General features: G+C 41.2%; 1 protein-coding gene across 11 annotated transcripts in view; it reads left to right on the forward strand.

Moving 5' to 3' along the window:
- Positions 1-22205, forward strand: part of SVIL (supervillin) — a 146499-nt gene that overhangs the window by 20512 nt on the left and 103782 nt on the right. For 7 of the 11 annotated variants that reach the window (XM_063099646.1, XM_063099645.1, XM_063099644.1 and 4 more), the window contains 2 exons: positions 301-486; positions 3527-3606. The exons of 3 other annotated variants lie outside the window; for them this stretch is intronic. In XM_063099646.1, coding sequence (XP_062955716.1) covers positions 3534-3606 — 73 coding nt within the window. In that variant the 5' untranslated portion in view covers positions 301-486; positions 3527-3533. The remainder of the gene's footprint in view (positions 1-300; positions 487-3526; positions 3607-22205) is intronic. One more of the 11 variants, XM_063099643.1, reaches the window with a different exon arrangement.

Here is a 22205-nt window from a genome sequence, read left to right on the forward strand (position 1 = left end):
TGCGGAGGCAGGGGTGATACCGAGCAGGTGGGAGGGAGGGAGTATAACACTCAAAATGACTGCCAAACCCAGAGCTGTGCGTGCAGTGACTGCAGAGGCCTTTTGTACCCTTCCTTGGCAACCGGAAAGAACTATCAGGTAGATGCATGTCTTGCAGTACGGTTAATCACACAGCACATTATTTGTTACATATTAGAGAAAGCTTGGCTTCCTTAAAAGCTTGACAGAAGAGAAGGCATCTCACAGCTCTCCCAGAGTTTGCTTTTCCACCATTCAGCTCATGTCTTCTGCTTACTACAGATTCCTAGCTCCTTGAGCCCTGCCAGTGAATGGGACAGGAGGAGGGGGAGGAAGGCTTTGAGATGTGCTGTGGCTGTCGCAGTACAGGTGAGCTAGACGTCTGAGCTTCTTTCAAAACTGAGAGCAATATCTTAACATTGGTGATAGCTGTACCTCCAGACAACAACCCCTTCAAAGACTTTACAGGTAGGAAATACCACATTTACTGTAGTAACAAACAGATCAAATACCAGGGAATAAACTTAACGTGATATGTAAAATCGATGTGTAAAAACTGTGAGACACTCCTAAAGAATACGAAAAAGAACTTGAAAAAGAAGCGTGTTCTAGAATAGGAAAATTCAAGATCATAAATGTATCAATGCTTTCTAAGTTAATTTATTAAATTTACACATTCCCAATAAAATACCAATCATTAAAAAAAAAAAAGAGTGGATTCTAAAGTTCACATGGATAAATAAACAAGAGTTACCAGTTATTGAATACATTACATATCCTCAATAGTTAACATAAAGTGGTACTGGCAAGTGAATAAACAGGATAGTGGAACAGATTAGAAAGCCAGAAATAGTTTCAAATATATATGGGAATAAATAAATGAAAAAAGTGTCATTTAAAATCAATGGAGAAAAATGGACTACCCAACAAATCTAGGGCAACTGGGTAACCATATGAAAGAATAAATTGTACCATACATCAGGATACATTTCTAACAGATCTTATATTTAAGTAGTTAAATGTTTTAAGAAGTGAAACCACAGATGCATCCTTATTTGAACAAACCACCTGTAAAAAGACATTTTTGTGGCAATTGGAAAAAATTGAAGATTAAGTATTAGATGATACCAAATAATATTATTAATTTTGTTACATATAATTGTTTAATGGTTATACAAGAAAATATTCATAAATTTTAAATGCATATTGAAATATGTAGGGGTAAAATAACTTGATATCCTTTGGGTTTGCTTTAAAATAATTTTGGAGAGAGAGAGAAGAGGTAAGAAACAGAAGCAGCAAGAATGACAAAAACCTTGGTAATTATTGAGTCTAGGTGGTGGGTATAGGGATGTTTTTATAGCATTGTCTCAACTTAGTATAGATTTAAGTGTTTTCAAAATGAAAAAAAGTTAAGTATCAGAATAAAACAGAGAAGAATTTCTTCATAGCTATGGATCTGGCAGACTTTTCCACCTGATTTAGAATCCAGAAACCATAATAGAAAAGACTGATAAAAATCAACTTTTCTTTTTTTAAAAAGCCACTTTTGCACTGGGGGGGAAAAAAAAAACAAAGAGAAAGGAAAAAAACTAGGAAAACTATTTGCAACTCATATCACAGATAAATAAATGGCTAATGTATTAATATATAAATTTCTAGAAATCCAGAAAAAAAAAAGTCAGCAAAACTACAGAAAAATAGGCAAAGGATCTCAACAGAGAGCTCACAAAAAAAAAGGAAAAAGGAATTCAGCTAGGCTAAAACATATGAAAAGATGCTAATTCATATTAAATGGCTGGGAGACCTTAGAGTAGCAAAAAATTAGCAGTTGATCCTACACTGATTGGTGAGACTGTGGAGAAACAAGAACCATGGCTGATGGAGGTGTAAAATTGTAGGGTGCCATTGAGGGGTGATTTAGCAGTTTCTGTCCATTCCTTCAGATGTACTTGCATTCAAGGTTATATGCTGTAGCTTTGAAATAGCAAAAGATTAGAAACCTTAATGCCCCTCAGTGCAAGACTCGTTAAGTAAACTATGGAGCCTCCATACAGCGGAATACTACACAGCTGTAAGAAAATGAGCATGATGTCTGTGTGCCCATATGGGAAGACCTGCAGAGTTCATCGCTGAGTGTACTTTGCTCGCTATGATTTATGTTTTGAGGGAAAATAAGTATTTACTTCCATTTGCTTGCATAAAGAAACTCTGTAGGAACAAACAAGACGCTAACAACTGGCAACTAGGAAACGGAGGAGGAGACTAGAATGTTTCACTGTGAACCCTCTTTTTAGCTTATTCTGATCACATGAATCAAAGAATTACAAACATAAATTGGATTTTAAAAGACTGTACTGTGGTCTTATTACATAGAGTTACCTTTGCGGGTCTAGTCCTGGCTATAAAGTCATACATAAGTAGGACATCTATTAGACGTCTAATTTTATATGAATTGAGTAAAATTCCAAAAATAACAGATCATTTGGAAACATATGCCCTTCGGTGCTCATTAAATGTTCTTCCTTTCAATATATGTTCTGTTCAGAATGTGGTCTGACTGGCCTTGGGTGGGTACTTGGATGAAGTAAGATATTGTGACTGCTTTGAGAGAGAAGTCTCCTTTGCTCATTCCTGTGTCATTTCATCACTTTCCTCGTGATCCAGCCAGCTGCTCTGTTAAATAGGAACACCAAATATGCTTTAAACCTGCAGGTGAAGAAATTAGATGAACTGTCTGCCATAAATTATATCATGCTTCTTGAGAGAGTCTTGTAGCCTGGAGCCAGAGCTATTTCACTGTTTGAGACTTCACTTCAAGCGTCTGCTTGCTGAATACTTTTCCATTTTTGTTATAAAAGCTTGGTATGAGCACCTATTTATTTATTTCATACCTTTGGAAACACAAAGCTTCCTATCTTTAGTCTTTCAGGACACAAAATTACTAACTTTCTTCTTGCCTCAGTTCTTTGTAAAGAAGAAAGTATAAGAAATATTGTTTTGCATTTTCGTTCTATTTATTGGGTAAGAGGATGAGAGAAGAGAACAGGGTTTGTGGAGGTCCTTCACAGAGTTTTCCTCACCTGGGGCTAAATACTGTTCTCGTGGAAAACCGTGCCCTGGTCAGCACTAGCTTTTATGTATTTGCCTCCAAAGAAACACATCTGACGACAGGCGAGACTGTGCTCCAAGCTTCCAGTAGTCAAGCAGGTAGGAAGGCCTTTATTATATAATTATGATCTTAATGGGAATGAAAAGGTTTCAATTAATTTTTTGTACCTCTCCTCTCAATTTAAAATTAGATTTAGCCGTCTTTCAGACTTGACTGTTTGCATCTTTAAACGTTGTAATGCAAAGCCACTAAAAACTGAAGTTTGCAAATTCACACAATTTAGAGTTTTACTTAGAAATTCCAATCCCCCATAAGCATTTATACTCATGAATTGATACATTTGTATTTTCTTTCTTCCCCAAATCATTCTGGTGGTGAACACATTTGCCTGCCCAGTCCTTTTATGGAAGAACGTACTCTCTCTGGGCCTTTGTGGCCAGAAGCCAGGCTGCCCCACAGCTGGGAATCAAGGCAAGGTGGGTTAAGCAGACGTGTTGGAAGATATTCCACGTGCAGGGAAAGTTGATGAAATGTCCAAAATATTCTCTGTGCTTTTAAGTTATTGCAAAATAACCAAAACTCTGTTGACATGGACAACATTACTTTTGTAGGTATTTAGAATTGCTAATAGCTCCATAACACTGGTAAAAGCAAAAAGACTGAAATATAACCTGATAATCCAGGGTCCCATGTTTTGGAAGACCACTACCAAATCTATCACACAGATACCAAACGTATCTTAAAATTTGGCTAAATTGAATTTATAATGATCCCAACAAGCAACTAACTGGTAAAAAAAGAGAGACAATTAGAATAAAGGACTCAGCAGTCCACAACCTGAATAATAATCAAATGGATAAATGGACAAGGGATAAGTTAGATAGGTATCTGTGTATCCATATGCCCAGGAAAGAGCATGATAGGGAAGAGAAGAAACAGAGAAGGAAAGGCAAGAGGGAACTTGTGCAGAGCTGCTGATGTTGCCACCTGGTGACAGAATCTACAGAAGTCTGCATTGTGCCTAGTACTCTATCTCAGCAGTCCTTAGAACAACCTTAAAGTTGTTGTCATTAGAGGGGATAATTAGCCTAAGAGTCTCCCATCTAGAAAGCACCAGAGCTGGGGTTTGAACGCAGTCTGTTTTGAGTCCAGGCTCTTAAGCTCTGGGCTGTTCCTTTGCATTAAGTGTCATCTGTGACATACCATCAGTCTCCTGCCCCCACGTCAGAGCTGAAAGCTACAGATTCAATCCTGAAGTGGGCCTGTGGCAAGAACCTCATTATATAGTTATGGATCGTATCTCAAGCTTAAACCCCTACCAGAATTAGGGCCAGAAGTGGCTAGGTGAATGGCTGAAAGAATATGTCCTATAATGCAAGTTAAACATGTTTCCTCTTTTAGAGAAATATTTTAAAATGTAATAATGCATTGTTCTCCCTAATAATGGTTTAGAAGCATCCTGTATCACTGATAAAGAATAGCACATTTTGATCTTTATAACTGCTTTTAGGCCAAGCTTTGGGGTTTGGTAAATCTGATGTGTGCATTTGTTTTAGATTAAAATATGGCATGTAGAATTTTGGAATACAGAGCGAACAAATACAACTCAAGGGGAGATCTTTTTTCATGCCTTTGCTCCAGGAACTTATTTATGGTAGTATTGTTAGGTATTTTCCTTGGATGACAAACTTATATAATAATTGTAGTAACATGTTTCTGAGATAGAGAAGATGAAAACCGCAGTGAAATGCAAACCTTTCAAGTTAGCATATGAGTAATGTATATTAATGACAGGGAGAAATGGAGCCAGGAAAAATGATTTTAAAGAAAGAACACCGCAGACATCAGGGGAGAGTGTGTGTGTGTGGTTGCATTAGATCTGATTTTTACAAGTGAGTTGCTCACCATCTAAGTGTTAGAAACTTCATTATAATATGGATTGACTGTAATTTGGGTCAGATCCTTCTAACTATAAATATGGTCCCATAGCATGGAGCCCTGGGAGGGGGCTATGTCAATGCCAGCATGGGCTTTTAATTAGAATGACCTTTCATCTCTTCCTACTCCTGGTTCACTGGGATTTGTTTGGTTGTGTTTTTATCATAATTCCACTACTTAATTTTTGCGTAGGGTCCTTTTTCTCCAACATTTCATTTTCTGGGACTGATAAAACTTAATTGCCTATTCTCTGATTGTATTTGTTTTAAATGCATCACCATGTGACAGAATTTACTATGTAAATGATACTGGTGTTTAAAAAAGGAAAGCGTGAGTTCTTACTCTCCTGACTGCTACTGACAGCACCTTAGCCATCCATTGCGTTCCTCCATCAAATATGGAGGTTCCCCGGGCTGAGGTTTGCACCCTGGGCTGCCCACTGAGTCACCTGGGGAGCTTTAAAAAAAACTCCTGGGTCCCACCCGGAGATTCTGATGTTATCAGGTGGGGCCTGAACATGGGCAGGTTAAAGCTCCTGGAGAGTGTCATAATTCTCAGCCACAGTTGAGAATTACTAAACCAGAGGATTTCTAAAGCCCCTTCCAAGCCTAAATTTACCATGAGGTCTGAAATAAATTTGCCTGCCCTTTTGTGGTTTATAGTCTCTGCCACACATAACTCATGACCAAAATTCAGATTAAAGAGTGTTCAGTGATCCTTGTAGGAATCTCATCCAGGCCAAAGCACTGAATAGTAGAATGTCTCTTTTGCCACATGCAGCATATCTGATCAGTTCATGAAATGCGTGATTAGCCTATTCCTAGCTCTATTTCTTACTTTAGAACAGCAAACATTCAGAATAGCAAACCAAACAGAGAGGGGTCTAATTAATTATATCCTACTTAATATATACTTCATGAATATCTTTCACATTTATTGCAAATTACGTTTGATCTGTGGGCCACCCAAACCTTGTCTATCTGAACTTTGGGGAATTTATTTTGTTTTTGCTTACATCTAGAAGACTACAAAAAGTTTTAAAATGAAAAGGAAAGACTGAATAACAAATGGAGAGAAAATAAAAGAAAAAAATTCTCACCATTTAAAATTTGTTCTAAATTTTCCAGGCAAGAGAAGAAAAACAGCTGTTATTCTCCGAGTTTGCGTGAGAGTCAAGGTCAGGCTTAGGGGTTAAGTGTCCTGGGTGTCCAGCCGAGGACCTGCACTGCCTGAGACCCCCCTTCTGTCTATTCCTCCTCTCTTACTTGCCCAGGCTAGTTATTGCAAAGATGAAATATTCCTGCTATAGAAAACTTTTTTCTTTGCCAAATCAGCATGATCAAATATTTCTAAAGCTAAACAAAATGACATATTGGCTTGCAAGGATTACCCACACCCTCACATCAATAAAAAAAAAAACCTGAGCTGCTCCTGTGAGCCAGTGGGGACAGGCTATTTTGTGCTCAGAAAGATGCCCTGGGGCGGCTGCAGATAGCATTGTTTTTGTTAAATGTTGGCTGGGCTGGTGTGTGCATTAGCTCACGTTCCAAATCTGTCACCAGAAGAATGTGGTGAGAATCTTGTTGCAATCTTCTTTTATTTCCCAGTTCACCCTTTCCTCAGCAGAGGCCAGCATCCACACAGTCACCATGGCCAAGACTTGCACACAGCAGTTTTGAGTAACACCTAACAGGCTTTTCACATTATTCCCAAGAAGGAGTGGAGGCCCCTACTCCTATACCCTTTCCAGGCCCTATTTCCTACTTGTCCCAGAGGTAGTTGCTGCTGAGGTTTAGAAGATATGGCATAGTCCTTTTCCTAATATCCATGTGTCTCCACTGAAGCAGGAGACAGCAGAGAGAAAAGGGGGGGGGGGGGACACAGCCGTGAATGTGCGCCTGAATTTGCAATTCAGGTTGGTTATTTCTGCCCGCAAAGGCACAAGCAGGAATGCAGGGATGATTTTGTGCAACTCTCAGGGACCAAACAGCCCTTCCTCAGTTCTGCACACACAGGTACAGAATCCACCTGTTAACCATTTTGTGGTTTCCTTGTCTCTCATTAGCCCTGTGGGATTTTTTCCCCTTTTTTTCTATTTTTTTTATTGTGGTAAAACACATTTACCGTCTTAACTATTTTAAGTGTGAAGTTCAATGGTATTAAATATATTCATAGTATTGTGCAAAAATCACCATCCTCCATCTTCAGAACTCTTTTCATCTTGTAAAACTGAAACTCTGTCCCCATTAAACGGTATTCCCCACTACCCACCCTCCCCAGCTCCTGGCAACCACCATTCTACTTTCTGTCTCTCTGACTTTGACTACACTTAAGTATCTCATGTAAGTGGAGTCATACAGTAATTGTCTTTTTGTGACTGGCTTATTTCACTAGGCAGGATGTCCTCAAGGTTTATGCATGTTGTGACATATATCAGGATTTCAGGCCGAATAGTATTCCATTGTATGTACATACCCCATTTTGGTTCCATCCATCCATCCATCCATCCATCCATCGATGGACACTCGGGTTGCTCCCACATTTTAGCTACAGTAAATAATGCTGCTATAAACATGGGTGTACAAATTCTCTTCAAGACCCTGCTTTCAATTTTTTGGTCACCACTTGTGTTTTAACCTCTCTAGAGGTCAGTTTCCTCATCTGTGAAATGGGAGCAGCGATACTTAACTTCATGCCAGCAGGATCACATGAGCTTTGTGAATTATAAAACACTTTATTATGTTCATTTTTGTGAAGATTAAATGAGACATTGAAAGCACTTTTTATGCAGTTCAATACTGTGTAAATGTAAAGTGATGGTAATTACTTTATGCCTACCATGTGAGGAACTCTGTACTTGGCACTGGGCGAGAACCTAGTTCTCACACATAAGAAGGTAAAAGAGAGGGTGCAGGAGTGGGTGGGGTGGCCCCCTCGAGCTGGCTGCCCCATGGGCTGCAACTGATGCTTCTTTAGCTATGCCATTATGCTCCAGCCCCACATTTCCCAAACTCCTTAACCACTCTTGCTGGATGGTTTACTGCAACGCTCTCCCCAGGATCTCTGTGTCCAGAAGGAAAAGAATTTTAAAAAGACAGACTACAGCTGCAGAGCCCACTTGGCACAGCCATGCTGTCACTGAAGAAGGAAGCCCCATAAAGGGGAAAGGGCACATGGTGGCGCATCCTGTGTTCCCAGATGTGACACCCGCTCATGTGCACATGGCTGACCTGGTCATGCAGGACTGCGAAGACATTTTGGTAAACACTAGAGAAAAGGATGTGTCAGGACTAGTCCCTGAGCATGTCCTGCAGAAACAGCGAGCTGGCCTGGGAGTGATGAGCTCACAGGCTATGTGGCCAAGGGCAGGAAAGGCAGCTGCTATTTCCCGAGGGCCACAACCCCCAGCCTAGGGTACAGGAAAGCAGGGTGGTGGGGTCCCTTCACCAGCTCACCATGATTGGCAAAGCATGATCACACAGAACTGTGTGTTGGTGGGGTGTGGAGCAGCTCATTGGGTTGGAAACAGGAGAAGCACTGAAGCTCTAGACTTTCCCCCTGCGCAGTGTGTATTTTTGTCTTAAAAGATGAGTTTAAAAGGTTTGCCCACGCAAAAGGTATCTTGTTCTGTTTTTACATTTTTCGTTGTTCTTTCTCTGTGAAGAAAGTGGTTGCTAAAATAAATGGAATTCACCTTCTTTACTACTCAACGAAATAGCAATGTCCATATATGTTACATGTCACCATCCTTTGTAAATAACAGTGTCCACTGCTGTCAGGGCGCTTCTCCCTTGCTGGGCTGGGGGCTGACATCCAGGCCAGCCATCGCCGGCTATGCACACTTGCCTGCCTCCCCGTCCCCACCCGCAATCCCCACCCCAGCAGAGCAGGCTGACTTCGAGAGTCCCCGCGTGGGCTCAGCGCTAACCTTTGCAAACTCCCGAGGAACTTGGTCTGACTCGCTTGCTGCTGCATCTGTATCTCATGTCCCTGCTTCCCAAGGCAGCTGCACTGGCGTCTGTCTTCCATCCGACGAACACGGAGGTGGTGGGGGCTGCTAGAGACCCATTCATGAGAATCCCAGATTCCATGAGGACACTAGGGTAGCCTGGACTCAGGGTTCGTGGTTTAGCAAATGTGGGTGGCAAAGGCCTGACTAAGAAAACGTAAAGGAATCCTCCAGCCCAGGACCAGCACCTCCTCCCCCTCCCCTTCATGTGGTCTTTATCTTCCCAAGCTTTTCAGCTTAAGAAATGCAGCAGGGGCCAGGGAATTTACAACCAAAGGGTGAGTGTGTGTTTTCAAATACTTTATTTTTTAGAGCAATTTTGGGTTCAAAAATGAGCAGAAGGTACAGGGATTTCCCACATACCCCCTTCCCCCACAGTGCACAGCCTTCCCCGTTATCAACACCCTGCCAGAGTGGTCTGTTTGCTACAATCAGTGAACCTGCATTGACACATCATTGTCACCCAGAGTTTGTAGTTTACATTAGGATTCACTCTTGGTGTTGCACGTGCTTTGGGTTTGGACAAATGTACCCATCATTATAGTATCGTGCAGAGTATTTTCACTGCCTTGACAATTCTCTGTGTTCCACCTCTCCATCCTTCCCTCACTTCCCCATCCCTGGCAGCCACTCATCTTTTTAACATCTTCATAGTTTTGCCAAGCTTTTTAGAATTGGGTGTGAATTAAGAATAAAAGGGCTTTTTTGAATCTCCAAGGATGAGGGCTTGGAGACAGCCCACTTGACAACCTTACTGTCCTTCTGAAAAATTATAGAATTTATTTATTGACCACTTGTATTTCTTAATATGTGTATGATGTTAAATATTCTTAAGAAGATTTGGCACATTGTCCAGTATCCATTATCTTGCTCACTTGGGAAGTTCTGTGGTGTATCATCCTTTTCCTTAGGAGGTTTGTGTTGCAGGTTAATCACCCAGGCACTGAGAATCCCTGTGCATGATAAAGGAGGCAGGGAAGTAGCAGTGGCCAGCAGCTGACATATTTGGGTTTTGATAACCACCCTGGTCAGGTTTTAGTGAAGACAACCTGGCTTATATAAGGACCTGAGTCTGATGACAGGCAACCAGCGCCCTCATGCATGGGCTTCCCTCAGCTGGAATCTTCCTGGTGGGCAGGTGGGAAGTTAGCAATGGTCTCAGGTTGCCAATTGAGATACTTGGGGAACTTCAAAGACACCAGCCCAGATCCTTCATGCAAAAGTTTCAGGATAAGTTTTAGGCAATGAACGGTTGACTTCCAACTGCTGGATCCTCCTGTCAGAGCCTACAGAGGACGGGGAGACAGCTTATGCCACTATTTTACTTTCAAAATAGTGTAAAATTTTTATAAAATATTGTATTATAATATAGTCTTACTCTAAAATTAGACAGCCTCTCTTTTTTCACAAGTGCCCTCTAACTGTACAAATATCAACACAGCTGCTATCAAAAAATTTTAAGCATAACTCAGAGATTAGGGCCACAATCTTTGTGGTGATGTTTAAGCCTGGGTCACCATATCTGATAGCTTTCAAGGGGACCTTGAATATACAAAGTCCTACTTTTGTTTAGAACTTCAGTTCAACAGATAAATAAATTAGAACTTCAGAGATTTTTTTTTTTCCTTTTATTTTGGAAACTGAGTTGAAATTAAACCTACTTTTACAGAACCTTTCTTTTCTAGCCCTAAAGAATGAGTTAGAACATAAATAGGTAGAAAGAACTAGATGTTGACCATGAAGGAAATATTTAGATAAATTATTTGAATTTTGTTTAGTCACACAGATTTTGCTAGAAAATCAACTAGGCTTTTTTCTCCCAAGAGAAGATTTTACCCCACAAAGCTCACTCGTGTATTTTAGCATTGGTTGTTTATGCTTACTGCTAATTTGGAGCACATGATAGGTCTCCCAAAATGCCCCCCAACCCCCACATACCTATCAGAGACCATGCAACTATGTATCCCTTGACACTGAAATCTCCATTTATGGGGCCTCACTGTTAACTGGAAGAATCTCAGCAGCAAGAACCTGTGAACAGCACTTGGGCAGTTTAGGTAGAATTTTGAAGAGAAATGAGAACCCATATGTTTTCAACTTTGGGAAAATTTTATTCTCCTAGAAGACTCTCTTGCTCCTTGTCTTATGAAATATCCACATGGCTTTGTTTTTTTATCTGAAGATAGGTAATATGTTGGAAAATAGAATATGTGTACATTACACTTAAACACTTAGAGTAGGTTTGTTTCAGATAAACCTCTTCTAGGGCTGGTGTGAAGTACCAGCGATGGTAAAAGCCAGGCAGGCTCTGGGCACTTTTCCCTCCTGAACCCAGAACAAGCACCAACTACCACCCAGAGCATTTGGAATCCCATGTGTGGTAAGAGCCCTTCTCAGCCTGGAGCTTCAAGCATCCAGGGCCAGAGATCCAAGCTGATATGAGTCCTGTCTGCCACCCTGGTATATCCTATAGCATCTAACATACTGTAATAACTCACATATTTAGGAACACTGTTAGTTCTGATACTGCCAGTTGAAAAACAAATGGTGGGGGTGGAGAGGAGTAAAATCAGTGTTTTGCAGCTTTGGAGTTATGATTATTCTGTCAGATAGGAGATTCTGAACAAAATGTGCACACAGTTGTAATGTTTACATATAAAATGTTTATTATGGTACATTACTGTACCTGTTTTTACATGGTGACCTATTACTTTTTTATGAGGCTGCCTCATTTTTATAACTATCAGTATTTTAGTTTATAATATGGACGATTGAAAACAGCAAAGCCCTTTTAATTAGCTTGATAATAAAGCCTCTTAGTTTGGATTCCACGATTTGGATTCCATGGCCCACTGTCATTTTAGTTGACAGGGTGGAAAGCTCTGAACCAGCCTGGGAGAAGGAAGTAAAGGAAAGTAGTGATAGACCAGGATCGAAGAGAGAAAACAGCAATACAGAATCACTGGCATTTCCAGAATATTTGATATTCACGGATATAAAATACATTTCACATCATGTACATTGAAATAAAAGGCCAAGGAGGGCACGGGACATTATATTATACCTTTGTTTTATTTTTTCTTCCTAGAACTAAGTCCTTGTGGGCAGGGAATATGTCATACTGTACCCCCAACCCCAGAACAGGGCTTGGCCTATAGGATGCTCAATAAATATTTGTTGAGTAAGTGAATGAAATAATTTGCTAACATTCAATCTCTTACATATCTTGGATATATCAAAGCTGCTTTAAACAAAAATGTCCTAGCTTCCCGATTTCTACTAAGAGTAATGTTTGTAAAATTGACTTTGGATAGTGCATCAATTCTTTTCTGTCACCAGGGGGCAACATAGTGCAGTTAGGGAATCAAGTTTTTAATGAATTAAGAAAAATGTTTAGTACTTTAGCTGTTACTCTTAGATGTGGATGACTGTGACTAAGTTAAATCAGTACTGCAGCGTGAGGTTTAAAACTGTATCAGCATATTTTAAGCTTAACACAGGGTGAGCATGTGTCCGGGTTAAAAATATATCTGTAAAAATAGCCTGATAATGTGCTTAAAAATAAAGTATTATATATAATAGCAAATGACGATTTACTCTGTAATCATTTTAAGATACTTTCTGCCACCCAGTCAAATGGCATGTGAGATTTAATAGCCAAAAGGTGTAACGTACATGTTAAAGGGAACAAACACTCTTTCCCTTCAAAACAGGAAATAACCTGATAAAAATCCATCATTCTGTCTACACAGTTGGCACAGTTTTAATGTCAGGGGGAAAATGCAGTAGTTCTAGTTCTGCTACATAGATGGTGCCTAAATATGTACCTTCAGAGCTGAGAATCAGTTGCTGGCCTAATATAATCAACTGTATGAATAGTTCTTTTGTGCTGGAAACCTGTTAAACAACCTCGCTTAACACAGAAATGCCCACGGGAGGGTAAGTCCAGTAATATCTTTATTGTTAAGGAGAGAGTCATAGGGACTGGAAGAGAGGAATTTTCTTATACAATATTATATTTAATTAGAAGAATCTTAGTATAAGTTCCATAGACATGCTGATCATTTGGGAAATTAATTTATTCTTTTGTTGCAATCTTCAGTTTGCAATTCCTAAGGTCCCGAGGTTTGGCCATGTAGGAATAGTGAGGTAGATGCATCGTCACTCTGCAACACCAAGCCTCCTCTTTAAGGTCTCTTGGTTGACAGAGCTTGCTGGTAAGAGTTCATAGCTAAATAGCTAAATTGTCTCGCGTCCTTTTCCTTGCCTAGTTTCTGGTGGAAGTGCTGATGAGGAATCAAACAGCCACAGAAGCTGGCAGCTGAGGAAGAAAGGGAGGTCACAGTGCTTCTTGCTATCTGACTTGGCCTTACATAGTGGGGAATTGGCTGCTTGTGATCAAAGGAAATGCAAAAGCTAGCCAATTCAGTGATTGCTTGCTACAGTGGATGTATGAACCCCCTGCAGCTTATGGGGGGGTTACAGTGGGCCTGGGGCCACCTGACACCCCTCCAGATTCTGTGGTTCTTCTACTTTGCCTGATTTAAAGGAGACGAAGAGAGTGCAAGCTGATTCCTTCAGTGTTGAGGCTGAGAGGACAAAGTCTTGTTAGGACCATATAGGGGTTGATGTCACTTTTTAAAACTGTTTTCCAAGGCTGCTTTGCACACAGCTAAAGGACAGACTTTTGGTGTTGAGTGTCTCACATCTCTTGCTCTTTCCCTTTGCCATAAACAGCTAGACAGGAATTTCCAATAACCTCTATTAGAGAATCCCCTAGGGCCTATTTTGAATAGGTAAACCCTGGATTAGTGAAAACTAAAAATTGATCTAATATTTACATCCCCAACATATTAGGCATCCATTTTTCATAACTCTTGTTTCAAATACCCCAAACTCCATTCCCAAAAGAAGGGAAGGATGGGTGCTATATGTTAACAGTTCGGTCTCTGAGAAATTGTAAAGGAACATTATGTTAACACAAAAAAGTTAACAGTGGACACTAGATAAAGGGGAAAAGTGAAATGGTGAAGCTATCGGATTCCTTGTTGCTGGCCATAATCACACATTTTGGCTACGTAGTGGACTCTGAACTAATAGTTTGGTGGATACACCAAAGTACTGCTATTTCATGCTCCCTGACCCTTCCTAATTTTGCTCCAGTTCAGCAAATTGCCAGTCCGCTGCTGAAACATGAAATGCTGGTAGTTTTCAGAACTCTGTTTGGACATACTAAATTCAGGAAGGTAGAAGGTCTCCTGAATGACAGTCATGACTGTGTTGGGGCTCAGAGGCTGTTACCCCAGTATATGCTGCTTTGCCATGCTGGAATAAAGAAGCAGGCTCAAGGGCTCTCTGACCTACCCCCTCTTCCTGTCCCCCAATCCTCGTTCACTCTCCGAAGCATAGGATGAAGCTCTTCCCTCATCTGCCTGAACTCCAGACCCACCAAAGAAAAAAATGACCTCTGGTCCTTTCCTTGAGTTTTCATTAATTTAACTCATGTCACAGGAAGGAAGACTGGAGTCTGTCAACATACCTGGACAAACTGTTGTCACAGACCATTGTCTTCTTTTTTGGCTCCCTTCGATATTTTGAAGAGAATCATTTACCAGTCATTGTCTGCTCTGTGGGCCAAATAGACTCTGTCCCAGGCCATTGTATGTTCTCCAGGCCCATTGCACCCCCTAAGAATCATTTACTCCTATGCTCCCATCTCCCCTTTCCCTACGAAGAAGGGTATATAAGCTCTGTAACCCACTGGGAAATTGGGAAATTACTCTCTTGTGATTCCCCTGGGCAGCCCCCCTCTCAGCATGTTAAAATAATAAAATTTGCTATGCCTTTTTTCAATATTAATGTGTTTATCAGTTGATTTTTCAGAAAACCTTCAGGGGGTTGGAAGGGAAGTCATCCCTTGGCCCCTACAGCTAAAAGCTAAAGGAAATTTGTGCAGTGATAACTGTGCTGCAGTTCACCACCACAGATCTGTTCTCTTCCTCCTGTGTATAGAAGTACAAGGTCTAGGGTGGGACAGTCTCTGAGCCCAGATCCTAATAGAATTAAAAATAATGAATGTTTGCTTTTGAGCCAGATTTGACCAACAGCTCAGCCTCTTAGTTGAAAATACAGAAGCTTACTTTTCACTGGCGTGTTCTTATGTTCTGGAATACTGCGATTGTTCCCTGCACCTGGCCCAGTGACTTCTTTTTAAGCATCCAGGACACGCAATCTATTTGTAGACAGTAGGTTGCTATTTTGAAGTCAGAGAGAATCAGATTCATGCTAAATAAGTTCTTCCAAAGATTGACTTGATGTGAATGCTCTGAGAAAGCTGGCGAAGAGGCAGGGAGGAAAAGTAGTTTCACTGTAATAGCCTAGCACGCTCCAGGCCACTGCTGAAGTTAAGCTTTCTTTAACCCAGTAAGCTGGACCCTGTGGCTGGAGTCCCTTGAGCTGCACCCACAAGTTTCTATTATTATGTAAATTGACCAACAGTGCAGCCTTTTAAGAATTTTTGGCAAAGGGTAACCCTTTGTCTGCCAAAAGGTAGGCTCTCCTTTGCTTGCAAGCCTAGAGTTTGCAGGGTAAACAGTGGGTGACCTATAAGCCAGCCAGTCAACTTGCAGATGGCCTTATTAGGCAGGCATCAGAGGCTGGCGTCTGGGGACAGGCTGGCAGAGCCTGTGGCAGTGGGCTCATGTCTTGTACAAAGTTAGAGAGCCCGAACCCTGGAGACGTGGCCTAGTACGGTTCAATTAATTATAGTGCTCCGTGATGACAGGAATATGCACTCTCCTTGGCAGACAAGTTATGGTATGGTTGGAAAATAGGAGGTTTGTAGGGGGAAGTGACTTCCCAAAGGACAGATTGGTATATCTCATTTTCCTAGGACTTAATTTACTGTGTGGCTTGTACTGTCAAGTCCTGTATCAGGACTTATTCCATGGACTATGGACTTTATCAGGAAATGTTTAATGTTTTCCTTTTATCCAAGATGTTTGGCTGACTTTTAGAATCTTATTCATGTTTCATAGTAAAGTATTTGGAATGGTGAGGTCATGTGCATAGTAGGAAAGAAATATCACAAGGCAATAAGGTGGCTACTGTAGAAAGAACAGAGTCCTAGGAGCCAGGGGACCTGAGTTCTGGGGCTGCTGCAGGTGGGCTAAGTGACTGTGGATAAGTCACTTGCATTGCCTCTGTGCACTGTAGGGTTAGACTGAATGAGCTCTTCAGTTATCTCTCCACTGTACATTTCTCTTCTGAAATTGCATTAACTGTTCTCTCCTCTCCCTTTTTTGTTCTAAAGAAGTTTAATGAATAGCCACAGCTGAACATCCAAGAGAACTAGCTACCAATTGAACCTCTAAGGCTGAATCCATCTTTTATCTTTTGAGTTTTTCCCAAAACTTGATGCAGTGGCTAGAAATTAGTGAACCTGTACTTTTCTACACTGAAAGTTTTGTTCTTGAAATTAATCAGCTATGGCTCATGAACCAAAGCTGCACCCAAGATGACTAAGCAAACGAAGGAGGAGCCAGTGCTGGCAATGTGGCACACACAGGAATGTTCACATTCATGCCTCCTGTCTGCAGTGCTCACAGGGATGTCAGGAGATGGCAAGGGGCCTCTTGGTAGAAAATAAACTTTAAGTCCCTTTAGAAGCTGCAAAAGTCTACTGCATTGCAAATGCCAAGACTGTTGCTTTGAAATGTTTACATCCTACTTATCTTGAATGAGTTAGAATTCTAGCAGGTGGGCACTGAGTTTTCTGATTTGATTTTAAAATATATGTATATAGCTTCAATGTTAAAAGATTATTTGATTTTGAGGGATAATCACATTTAGGGGATAGTTAAAATACATTTTGCCTTTTTAAGGGGAGGAAAATTACTTAATCGCTGACTCAGAAGGATTCTACTTGTTTTCTTTGGTGGCTAGCCAGTATGTGGATCCGAACCTTTGACCTTGGTGTTAGCACGATGCTCTAATGGATTGTACTCTCTTAATCAGTTATGTTTAATTATTCCTCTATTACTACATTAAGCGGACAGCTACGATGGAGCAACAATAAGCATTTTACCACTCCAAATAAGTATGAATGTAAAAAATAATATGATAATTTACACTCGTCTAGGACACCACAGTTTACATACTCATTTTATATGCATTGTTGCAGTTAAAATGCCTCATCTCAGGTAGACTAGTGTTTTACAGCTGCAAAGAGTAGTGAAATGCCCTCAGTTCTCCCTTCTAGGAACGAAGTCCTCACAGTAATCCTGCAGTGATGTTGGTTTCAACTCTGCTCAGGCTCTTGGCAAAGGGTCTAAAGCTCCAGGGATCTGTTGGGAGAGACCTTCCTATACCTTGGAAGAATTTCTCATGTATGGGGAGACAGATATATGTTCTTGATTGGACCAAAGGAAGAAGTAGGAAAACTTCAAAAGCATCAGTGGTTAGCAAGGTGGTAAAAGGCCTTGGCACTTATGTACAGAAATGTATCTTTAATTTATTAGGTGACTTCCATGTGTAGACTGTGAACTAACTGAGGGCAGAGACTCATTCAGCACACCGACTGCCCTAGTGCCTGACCTCTAGGAGTTGCTCAGTGAGTCCTGTGCAACCTGGAAGCTTTCTGGAGATGATATACACTGCCAGAGACAGGAAAGACATGGGCTAAACGTGTGTGGGAGTAAAATCTTTGGCATTTGTTAGATGCTGGCCAAGCATCTAATTGGAAAGTTTATGCAGATAGCGAGAAATATCAGTCTCCGATTTACATCCTGCTCTCAACACCGAACTCCCCTGTTACTTACATCCTGGGCAATCACTTTGTTTCACTAGTGAGACGCTTTGTTTCAAATGGCTGGTGACATGGTTGCCAGCTGGTCATGTCTGGTGATGGAGACCAAGCCTGGCTAGTACTGTTGCCAACCAGGGGCCAGGTTGTGACCCGTGGAGGGATCACAATACTAAGTTTATGTGCATAAAGTTGGCTCTTATATGCTTTTTCATTTTACTGCCTGGAGTCCCAGTTCAGAGGTTGAAGTGGTGAGAAGCACACAGCCGCATTATCAGGAAATGACTGGATTCGTACATCTGTGTTCCTAAGAAGGTGTTTTCTCGCTACCTAGGGACCACGCAGCGTGATGTATTTCAGCTGGGTGCCAGGGTGTGACAAGAATCTGAAACTTCTTTTTCTGCTTGGGCTTCAGCAATAGCTGTCATGTGTCTGCAAAGGCTCTCCTTGCCTCCCGTGCCACCTCTGCTGGCCTGATTGGGTCCCGTGTGAGATGGGGCCATTTCAACCCTCTCCTCCTATAACCATCGTTATCTTTCCAGCTTTCACTTTTTGTTTCCATGTCTTCTTGGCATGCCCGGCCCTCTCTTCTCCCATCACCTGCTTTTACCATCTCCTTCATGCCCAAGCTCGCCAGTCTCTAGGAAGCTAGAGAAGGTGACTTCATTAAACTCGTCAGACTCATCCCCTCTGGCCGGTCTCTTTCCCTGCTTCTTCCTGGACTCAGTATCAGGAAGGACTTGTAGCTGTGGTTTTCAGACTTTGGAGCCTATTGTAATCATCTGGGGTAGGGAGACCTTCCTTTTTAACAAGCACCCCATGCAGCTCCGAGGACCATCCAAGTTTGATATCAGTTGCCTTCTATCAGATATTAAGCTGACTCATTAGTGTACATACGTCTTCAGTCATTTCAACAGACAGTGTAGAATATGTCTTTGATCTTTTTTGTTATAACCTTCCCATGCCACCTTCTTGGTGACCACAAGATCTGCTTTCCTGTGGCTTCTTGCACATGAAAAAACTTGTTATGAACATGTGAAATCTCACACTCCTCCCTTCCCCATCAATCAGCAAATGGACTGAAAACCTGTTCTGAGAGCCTGGGTTAGGTCTTGGGTACCAGTTAATGTAGCTGGTGGAAGATATTGGTGACATTGGGAATGGCAGGTTGCTGAGCTTTCTCTTGGATTTTTCGTGCTGATTTTTGTTGCTGAGGTTGTCGTTGCGGTTATTTTTATTCAGACACCCTTCTGAGGACGAGGAGGTCCAGGCATTCTTGTATTCAAAGCTCTTTCCTTCAAATCATTCAAGTATAGCTCTAGGACAGCTATGATCTATCAGGTATCAAAAGTCATTTTATATATTTATTGTCTGCCATCTGGATTTTTAGACTCATAAAAAATTCTCATATCAGATGGTTCAGTGTTTCCTTGCTTTCTGCTCATGTGAAAACCATCAAATAGTGAGTATTGAATGATTGGAGTTGGCAGAAACCCTCCCCAACCTCCCCAGATAATTGTAATAGAGTCAGCTCCTTCCTTCTCGTCATGAGGTTTTCTTCTCACGGAGAGGAGAGGCCTGGGCCCCTACAACTCTAAAAGATACGGCATTCTGCGCCTTGCGATGTTCTCGGATACAGCTGCAGATTTTATACATTAAACACCAAGGTTTATATTTATTCATCAAATCATTGTGTCCAAACCCTTTGTGGGCTGGAGCTTTGAATAGGTTTGAAATGTTCTCAGGGTCTCCCTGACCTCGCAGGCGTGGTGGGCCGGCCACATGCCCCTCACGAGAGCAGTGCTCCAACTGTTCAGCACGTACCTTACCTTCAGCTTGCTTTTTTTTTTTATTGTGGTAAAATATACAGAACATAAAATGGCCATTTTAACCATTTTTAAGTGTACAGCTCAGTGATATGAAGGACATTCACGTTGTTGTGCAAACATCACTGCTGTTCTTCTCCAGAACTTTTTCATCGTCCCAAACTGAGACTCTGTGCCCAACAAACAACTCGTCATTATGCCTTCCTGCAGCCCCTGGCAACCACTGGCAACCACTATTCTACTTTCTGTCACTATAAATTTGACTACTCTAGGTGCCTCATAGAGGTAAAATCATACGATGTTTGTCCTTTTGTGACTGACTTATTTCACTTAACATAATGTCCTTAGGTTCATCCATGTTGTAGTGTGTGTCAGAATGTCATTTTTCAAGGCCGAGTAATATTCCATTGTATATTTCAGTCAGCATTTTAAACATGGTATAGGCTTTGTCTTTTCTTCTTGCTCTGAGAATCAGTTGATCTTTCTCTCTTCCTCTCCAGTGCCCGGATTTTTCTCCCCAAGAATTATTAGGTAAAGATCAAAAATCAACCCAAAATTAAAATGTTTAGAGATGACTTTTACACCAAATGTTAACATTACTCGTTTCAACATTTATTTTAAAGACATTTATGTCTTTTAGAGGATGCAATAAGCCTTTTCTTTAAAAAAGAATTCTTAAGTACGGGAAGGCTGGCACGGTTTTCTTTCAACACATCTGATAAAGAAATAGCTGTGAGTTGTAATATTTCTTACTGCTGAAAGTACTTGTGCCTTTTCATCTCTACATATGTGGCCTGTTTCAAATTACCTTATGCAGTGATGTAATGCAAAATTTTATTTGCAGACTTGTCCAAAATATTACTACTAACCAAAATGCACAAAGCATTTTGCAGTGCACACAGGAGGAGAATTAGATGACAATAAGGAATCTGGAATGTATGAATAACCAGTATGTGATAAAAGGGAAATGGAAAGAACTAAATAGGCTTTCCACTGGTGGGATTACCTCATGTCAGGCAGTTCTGCCTCCGATTAAGGGTCTACACCCATAAATAAAATCCACCAAAGAAAATGAGAATACCATTTATGGCTGTTTCTAGCACACAAAACACTCCTTTACTAGGCTATAAAAATATATCCTTCACTTTGGGATTTCAGTCCAGCCGTTGTCTTTTAGTAGCTTATAGTAAGTACATTTCATTAAAGTCACTTTTGTGGCACTTCTTAATTTTAGAAATGTACTGATAACCCACAACAGTATGTATTCAGACAACTGTTAGTCAAAATTCCATACTGCCCTGCATAGCCCATTTGAATTCCAGCTCATTTTCCTGCAGACTGGTTTTGCTTTAGTTGATTTTCAGTGAGCCCCATGATGGAGTAGAAGTGTGCCTTATGCCCGAAACTTTTCGATCGCTAGCTCCTTACATGTATTAGATAACACCCTCCAGTTTTCTCAATGCTCCCACATATGTCCTGTCATTTAATCCTGACCTCACTTTCTCATTTCCCTCCTTGTTTGTATTTTGGCTGGCCAGGAATGGCTGTTTTGCCTTTAGAGCTACATTTTAAGGAGTCAGTCTGGGCTGGAGCATTTATCCTAGATCACACCCAATCTTAGTCTTCTCATCTGCAAACAGGGATAGCAATAGGATCTCCCTAGATGGTGTGTGAGGACTCCATGGATTTAATGCCCCAGAGCACTCATCCTCGAGTCCACTCCATGTTGAAGAGTCAGCAGAGGTCACGGGTCTTATCCTGTTCTTTACATCGTCAACCCAGCTGGGCTAGAAAATGGCCAGATGCCAGATGGGGTACTGAGCAGTTTCCCTTTCCATCGGCTTTGTTTCCATTTTCTCCTCCTTGATGGTGACCCCCAAAGGACAGCTGCCACTCCTGTTGTAGGGTGCTTGGGGGTTGTCAGCTGGAACAACTGTGGGAGGACGGGCTCCTCAGACAACCTGCCTGTCTTCTGGGCCACAGCTGTGAACTGCACTGCAAGGTCCTGAGGGTTTAATAACGTGATCCTTTGCCCCCTAACCTTTATCCTTTGACCTTGGTGATTTGGGAGGTGTTCCTTCTCACCTGGACCCGTACTAACATTGTGAATAGTTGGGCTACAGGAATCATCTTCACTGTTTTTACCATTCCATGATGTCCCCAGCGAATCTTTAACATTTTCTTCCTGTTTCCCCCTGCACACATATATTTATGTTCCATGTCATTGCTTTACATTTTAGGAGAGACAAAACTTTAGTAGGAGTCTCAAGGTGAGGAAAGAGCAGTGATACTTTCCTTTAGGTCACCTATTTAAGAAATAGCGTTGGCTAATAATGAGGAGGACTTAAAGAACAGGAGTGATTTCATCACGTGCCTCCTTGCTTCCTTGCTTGATTGAGTCATTCAACCGTATTTATAGTTCACTTGTTCCGAGGCAGGCAATGTGCTAGAAATGCACCCAGAAGTGTGTCTCAGGTGTGGCCTCTTCCAGTTTTTATA

Source organism: Cynocephalus volans, chromosome 6, assembly GCF_027409185.1.
Source record: "Cynocephalus volans isolate mCynVol1 chromosome 6, mCynVol1.pri, whole genome shotgun sequence".
Taxonomy (NCBI): domain Eukaryota; kingdom Metazoa; phylum Chordata; class Mammalia; order Dermoptera; family Cynocephalidae; genus Cynocephalus; species Cynocephalus volans.